Source organism: Sinocyclocheilus anshuiensis, unplaced genomic scaffold, assembly GCF_001515605.1.
Source record: "Sinocyclocheilus anshuiensis isolate Anshui unplaced genomic scaffold, SAMN03320099.WGS_v1.1 scaffold447, whole genome shotgun sequence".
Lineage (NCBI taxonomy): Eukaryota > Metazoa > Chordata > Actinopteri > Cypriniformes > Cyprinidae > Sinocyclocheilus > Sinocyclocheilus anshuiensis.
Genome location: NW_015552615.1, coordinates 4,565,631 through 4,573,551, shown reverse-complemented (window position 1 = coordinate 4,573,551; position 7,921 = coordinate 4,565,631). Strand labels below are relative to the sequence as shown.

Below are 7,921 nucleotides of genomic sequence, written 5' to 3'. Positions count from 1 at the left end.
TGTTTGGACACACGAATGGGAAAGTGTCCAAACTTTTGACTGGTACTGTACTATAATATACAAAAAGAATATCGGCCGATATATCGATATCTGCCTTTTTTTACTCCCCAATATCGGTATTGGTATCGGCCCCGAAAAACCCTTATCGGTCGGGCTCTAGTACAAAGTAATCCACAGGTTTACCCACACATGTTGGATGTTCTAGTACCTCACGGCACATGTCAACTGCACATGGGATAACTAGCTCTTCACCGATATTAAACGATTTCTTAGCATGGGCGATGTGGCCAGCTGCCAGATAACTTGCCTTCAGGGTGCTTTTTGAAGCTGTCGTGAGCGACACAATACTACTTTTCTGTCTTTTAAGTAGGTCTCGCTTTCGTACAAAGTAATCCACAGGTTTACCCACACATGTTGGATGTTTAGTCTGTAGGTGACATTCAAGTTTGAATGGCTTCATGGACTCCTTTGCTAAGACCTCACCACACTCAACACACTGTGGTTTTTCGTCCGACGCAGGGAATCCATATTTAATATAGTCTGGGTTGTACTTGCGCTGCCTTTGAAGTGGAAGGAGTTTCTGAATCTTCTGCTTTTTTTCCTTTTAAAAAACGGATGCATTTTGTCAAGCTAACAGGCCGTGGCTGCATATAGTAGGTCTGGCATAGCAATGCATTGCAATCTCCTGCGCCGTCGTTACCAAGCAACGGGGTAAACAGCTGCTAGCGTGTGTAACATTACATAAAGAGAGTAGGACCTTGTCCAATAAGAGCCGTTCGCGGCAGCGATAAATTATTGTCTTTTTTGTATGACATTAAAATTCTTTTTAGAATATAGGTTAAGCAAATCAAATGTGATTATTTCTGAGAATTATTTAACTGCAGGCAGACATTATGGTACAGAAGGCCTACAGATATTTTGTTGGAGATATGCGAGCAAAAAATTATTCGTGTCTGGTTTGAATCCAGAAGGAGCTTTTAAAAAACGGATGCATTTTGTCAAGCTAACAGGCCGTGGCTGTGTATAGTAGGTCTGGCATAGCAATGCATTGCAATCTCCTGCGCCGTCGTTACCAAGCAACGGGGTAAACAGCTGCTAGCGTGTGTAACATTACGTAAAGAGAGTAGGACCTTGTCCAATAAGAGCCGTTCGCGGCAGCGATAAATTATTGTGATAGGACAGTTTAGAAACAGCGTTAGAAAGTTACGGCAATAATGATTCAACATGCGACATTCGAAAATACGATTCGTTGGAGGTCACTGTTTCAATGAGCCTTTTGTGAAGCGCACTTACTGGCTGTGCCGGTGTAACACCAAGAACACAGAGAAAGTCTCGTGATCCCCTATAGAATGATCCGCGACCCACTGGTTGAGAAACAGTGGTGTACTGTGTATATTTATTATGTATATATAAATACACACACATACAGTATATATTTTGAAAATATTTAAGTGAAAGTGACGTGACATGTGGCCAAGTATGGTGACCCATACTCGGAATTAGTGCTCTGCATTTAACCCATCCAAAGTGCACACACACAGCAGTGAACACACACCCAGAGCAGCCGGGCACCTCAGTCGTGGTATTGAAGGTAAAGAGAGCGCTGTACATTCACTCCCCCCACCTACACTCCCTGCCAGTACGAGACTTGAACCCACAACCTTTGGGTTACGAGTCTGACTCTCTAACCATTAGGCCACGACTTATGTATTGTATATAAATATATTTAATATATAAACCACAAATTTTTCTGTATAACCCCCCCTCTGGTTTATGCATCCCTGCCTCTGCTGAATTAAATTTTAAAAACATCCCCACCGGGGATAACAACAGTCAACAGTCCCGTTCTGAATCAATTGATTCGCGATACGTGATCCGATTGGAGCGCTTCGAAACAGTGGCTACGTTTACATGCACAATTTTTGGTTAAATCGGACTGAATTCATTCTCATTCCGACTGATGAATCTGAATGTAGCGTTTACATGAGTGATAAATAAAGTGATCGGGTTGATGTGCGCGTTTATGTCACAAGCTTCAAATCAGAATTTTTTTTTTTTACATGCGCACACTGCACAAATATAGTTTCTCACTGTTTGCACATAATAACCACTCTCCTACACGGTTTCTTTATTTGTTTTTAAGAGCAGAATTAATATTTATCCATTTATGGATAAATGCCGTGCTGCTCATATTTATCACGCAAAAAAATGCCCCTCCCCCGCCCCCAAAACGGGTTGCCTGTGGATGAGTATCCAAAACAAGGACTGGTGGGAGGTTGTCCTGCTCCACTTCACAGTTGCCGAGTGAAAGGAGGGATTTATAATGACAGGACACGCATTTATACAACACTTTATTCAAAAGGAAGAGCCGCTAGTCCCGCGCGTCATACTCATTACGCTATTGCACATGCGCAGTTCTTTCAGTTTCGGGGTTCAATCCGATCGAGTGTTTACATGCACTCTCAATCGTATTAGAAAGGGAATAAACCACCCCCTTCAATCCGATCGAGATTTGATTCCGATCGAGCTCAATCGGATCGATTAAGGTGTTTACATGAAGGCTTTTCAGTCCGATTGAGCCGTCAATCCGATTACATACGGATTATTTGGCTGCATGTAAACGTAGCCAGTGAATCATTTTGCGACTCAATGGTTTAACTGATTCAGAGTTTCAAAAAGCTCCGTTGATACGGAGTTCTTTGCTCGCTTTCTCTATATAATTTATTCGTCGCTTGAATAACCGTGGAAATGAAATCATACAATATTTATATACACAATACCTAACTTACAATATTTTTAATAGATTGTGATCACGTTAAATACAGTTCCTGTCGTATTCAAATACGACATGACATGACACCCATTATATGGTACTTGCCTAAAAAGAAGGGTTTATGATGTGCGTTATTAACAGATTACACTAACATTAGGTTACTTAGGCTACAGCCTTACCCTTACCTTCCACCTATGGAGAGAGAAAAAAGTTTTCAAAACCCCTCTGGTTTTTTCCACAAATCGCACCCTGTATATGTGTGTGTGTGTGTGTGTGTGTGTGTGCATGTTTATGTGGTTTATGAGGACACAAATTTGTATAATAACATGGGTATGACATAGGCATTACAACGAGAAGGTGATTTATGAGGACATTTTCAGTGTCCCCGTAATTCAAAAGGCTTATAAATAATTCAGAATGAGTTTTTTTGAAAATCTAAAAATGCAGAAAGTTTCCTGTGAGGGGTAGGTTTAGGGGTAGGGTTGGTGTAGGGCAATAGAAAATACGGTTTGTACAGTATAAAAACCATTACGCCTATGGAGAGTCCCCATAAAAACAAACCTGTGTGTGTGTGTGTGTGTGTGAGAGTGTTGTTGTTGTTTTAAATACAGTGTTCTTTTTGCATTTTAAACTTCCCATTGTGCCCGGGGTCTGTCTCAAATCCAGCTAAAAATATTCACTCGAGGAAAAAAAAAAAGCGTGACAACCAACCCCATTCTCCCCTATATTAATATCCAATGGAAAGTATATTAATAAAAATGCAGACTTCCTCTAAAACAAAGGTACATGGTGGCTGTCTATCTAGTAGACACTGAGCATCACAGGCGCTTGATGCACGTACCATGCTCAAAATGTCAGCACGTGCCTATGATGCTCAGACGTGTTGTCCAGGTAGGAAGCTCACTAGATTTGAGACACGGCCGACATCTGTCACATACTTGTACTTTACAAAATCATCTGCATCCCAGAGTCCACAGAAAGCTGCACAATGTCACATTTTCGCGTTAAAACAGAAAGAGCATCATACAAATGTTGAGCAACTCCAGGACAAACAGGTGACAACAAATGCACATACATTTGCTTTCGTGCATTTCACTCTAAATCATGCATCCGTGGCATCATCACTCAGATATCATCAGCACTTACCCAGAATATGAAGTTGAAGACGAACAGCAGGTATTTGACACATTTCATGCCGCCCTGGACGTTGCTCATCCTGCCTGCCGTTTCGTTCCGCGCGCTCGCCGTTTCGACCAAAATGTTTGCGCAGATGTGCAGGCCTCTCTCAGAGATTATTGTAATATTACATTATAATTTTAATATACACTTTTTAATATTTTAACATGTATTTTCATGTTAAAATATTAAAAAGTTTATAGTAATTTTAATATTTTAACATGAAAATACATATGTATAAAGTTTTTGTTGTTGTTGTTGTTGTTGTTTTTTAGAAAGATGAGATCTGCACATGTACACACAAAATACATTGTTTTCCAGTTTTCAGAATTGCTTTCAGGCATTATGTTTGAACCTAGGTTGTCATTTACAACGCCTTCATGATGTGGTCAGACATTCAGGGTATTCATTATTGAGTCTCTTTCATAAAGTTTGTCTCACTGCACAATACATCAGTCACAATCACTGTCATCTCATTGGTGAGAGGATGCCATTGTCTGCCGGTTTGAGGTCAAACTCAGGACACTCTGAGATAATCTTGAGATAATCGTTCTCACATTTTCAGGAGAGACTGTCGTTTTACTATATTTATTCAAATCCATGACTGTTTGTGTATTTTTCATGTAAAACCCAGCCTCTATACTATATATAAATTATATAGTTAGGCTATATTTACTTTGGTGGTCGTCTTTGACCTTAACTGTTTTGTATAAACTTTAAAATGCTTTAATACAATGATGTCAAAACACAAGTTGCACCAAACAAAGAAGAGATCAACCTGTCTCTCAAAGTACAATGACCAGCTAGGTTTATAAAACATCATGTTTGAGTAACCCTACCGGCTTTGACCATCATCTGAGTTAATGGTTATACAGCCAGCAAAATCTGAATATGGTTTTCAAATACATACAGGACACAGTGTAGACTTATTTAGGGTATAGACACTGATATGAATCTAAAAAGAAGAAGAAGAAATATTTTAAAATTACACCGACATATAGTAATCCTTTATATTTCTTTGTTTTATATAGGCTATTTCTTTATTTTATAATCGTTTTATTTTTATTTTTATTAAGGGAATTATTGTGGTCATCTCTGATGAATTTCAAAGTGGAAATGCTATTTTAAAAAATTGTAAATTGTTATCTCAGGTTTAGTCAAGAAAATGTTTTCCTATGAATCAAGTAAACCCTTGAATGAACGGCCTTCTATAAAGCTGCAATAAAATCAGGACATGTGATATTTAATATATTTAGTATATGAGCAATTAATTAGTATGTTTCGTTAATTTAAACAACATATATTGTAATAGCAGTGCGCTCTCTAGTGATAAAATATGTATACTACAAGCACGTGAACTGTCAATATTGTACAACAACGGGCCAAATGGTAAGTAAAATTGAGTGACATGACATCAAGAATCTTATTTTTGCCCCCCCCCCCAAAAAAAGCACTCATTCATAGTATAACAGAAGAGAATGGCAACATTAAATAGCCTAATGCCCTCATCCATTGTAGATTTGGGAATTAACCACTAGAGGGCGACTGTTGTTTGTTTTTGAATTGGTCCTGGTCCGTCCACGCTATTTACTGTACACCTTATCGCTTTAGATACCTTAATTCACTGTGGTCTCTCGATTAAGACTTCGAGACTTTTATGTGAATGTAATTAGGGAATCTTCAGCCTTTCTGAAGACGATAAATCCTTGTAGTACGCACACGGAGAGGCGGCCGTAGCCTTGTTTGAAATCTCCACGGTGTGTCAGTACCATCCACAGTTCATTAATCTCGTTAATATTCGTGAATTAAACAAAAGGGGCTCTCTTGGATTTGTCACAGCAAACTCTCCATAGGGAGCTGTCCTACAAACAATTAGAGACACGCTTGTTTGTTCCATTAACATGAGCGTGAGGAAAATGATCTCTCATTCTTCATCTGAGTAGAGTTGTTTGAAATAACTGCTGACCACAAAACATCCTCTTCTAATGAGAGCAAATGGTTGTGTGAAAGTGACTTTGTTTGAAATGATGACCCTTTTACTTGACCCGCACTATATCGCTAAACAAACAAGTGCTGATGAAGGACCTCATGGTGGGTTATGTGACATATAAACCTAACAATCCTGTTGATTATTCCACTCAAACTTTGACGTCTGACCTTGCAGACCTGTGGCTTTCAGGCTTCCAGACATGACCTCATCATGTGGCCGTGCACCTGACCTCTGGCATGTGATCTCCCTCTGTTTACACAATCAAACCTGAGGTGGGTCTCACAGGCCGCGGTCCATCTGTTTTTTAAGACTTCCACATGCTGCCTAAACAAATGTATTCAAAGTCTGATTGGAGTGACACCTGTTTGTGGTTGTTAGAATTGCTTTTTAACGATTTTCACTCTCAAGGCCAGTTCTCTAGGCATCACGTGGAAGCCTCTAGTCTGGAAGGGCAACGTCTAATGCATTCCAGCGTAGGTCCGTTTCCATGTGTGTGAGGCACATCTGTTGAGATTTGAGGTCGGTCCCACCAACAGTTTCAACAAACTTTCCGGCTTATTTAAAGTGTCTGACAAAATTTGCCCTGACCGTTTAGTTTTTCTGCCACATGGCTGGAGGTCGTGTCTGAGTCACGGCTTTTTTTAACATCAAACCCAGAAAAAAGCCAACTCATTCCCGAAAGCTTAAACTGAGGCTGTTCTGTAAAGTGCAATGGCTTTTTTGGGCTTACAGCACAATGGAAAATATTTAAAGGAATATTCTTGATTTGGCTCTGTCAACAGTATGGCATGCTGTCGATGGCCACAGAAAATAATCTGGACAATGTGAAATATTTATAGTAATGCAATTACATTGGATGCCTAGTGAGCCAGCATTTAAAAGCAAAAAAATAAAGGTCACTTATGTTATAACTTAAGTTTATTTGACCTGTAAAATTGATCTATTTTTCTAGATCGATAAACCTCTGGTTATTCTGGTTTCCTTCTATGTTTTTAACTGGTATTCTTGAGCAAATACCAAGTGAAGGTAACTGGGTTGAACTTTTTTTAGTTGGTTGATAAGCAATTCTGTTAAACCATTTAGTGTTTCATGCTAACATGCAACGTTTGGGTGTTTTTCCCTCTCCAAAGAAGGTCATACAGCATTAGAATAAATCCAGTGTAACTAAATAATGACTGAATTTAAATTTTTTGGGTGAACTATCCTTGTAAGTATTTATTCATATTACTGCCTGCTTGTCTACTAGACTTCAATAAGTGCACTGTGGAAAAAACAACAACTTTTTTTTTTCATATTTATTTTTCGTCAAATTATTTTCTGTGGTAACCAACAGCACAAATGCTGTCAAAAGAGCTTAGGTCAACATGAAACAGATTTGTTTTACCATTTCCAAACAATTTTAATTTGATAAGATGATATATTTCAGAGTCAAGATATTTAACAAGAACACAGTAGACGTCTGCAAGAAGTCCATAAGGTTAAGAAAACCCTTGACAATACACTTCTTGCAACTGGGCCCAGGACTTTTTAAACCATTGGTGACTGACTGACAAGCTGTCTGTGGACATTTGTTGAAAAGTGGTTGGAGGGGCTTAGTGACATCAGCCAAAAATAAAAGTCATTCAGTCATTTTTTTTCTTTGGAATAATGTGCACCAATCAATAATACCAGGAAGACGTGTTAGTTAGTAAATTAGGTTACTTTTAAAGTCACATTGAAAATAAGTTCATCCAAAAGTGAAATTTCTGTCATCATGTACTCACTCTCATGTCGTTCCAAACCCGTATGACTTTATTTCTTCTACAGAACCAAAAATATGACAAAAGGTCAATGCAATTGTAATGAACAGAGACCGAGGATTTCAAGTGTGAGTAAATGATGACAGACTTTTAATTTTAAGTTGTATTTAACTCAAAATGTTCATTTAAAATGACCTCATCTCCTAATATGCACAAAATCAGCTAGACAATAATGATGCGATT

The 7,921-nt window shown here is 38.6% G+C and overlaps 1 protein-coding gene across 1 annotated transcript in view; it reads right to left on the bottom strand.

Moving 5' to 3' along the window:
* tspan2a (tetraspanin 2a) overlaps window positions 1-4,060 on the bottom strand; it is a 34,252-nt gene extending 30,192 nt beyond the window's left edge. The window contains exon 1 of the mRNA XM_016457241.1: window positions 3,920-4,060. Within this exon, the coding sequence (XP_016312727.1) occupies window positions 3,920-3,988 (69 nt within the window). The 5' untranslated portion in view covers window positions 3,989-4,060. The remainder of the gene's footprint in view (window positions 1-3,919) is intronic.
* Window positions 4,061-7,921: the final 3,861 nt, after the last annotated feature.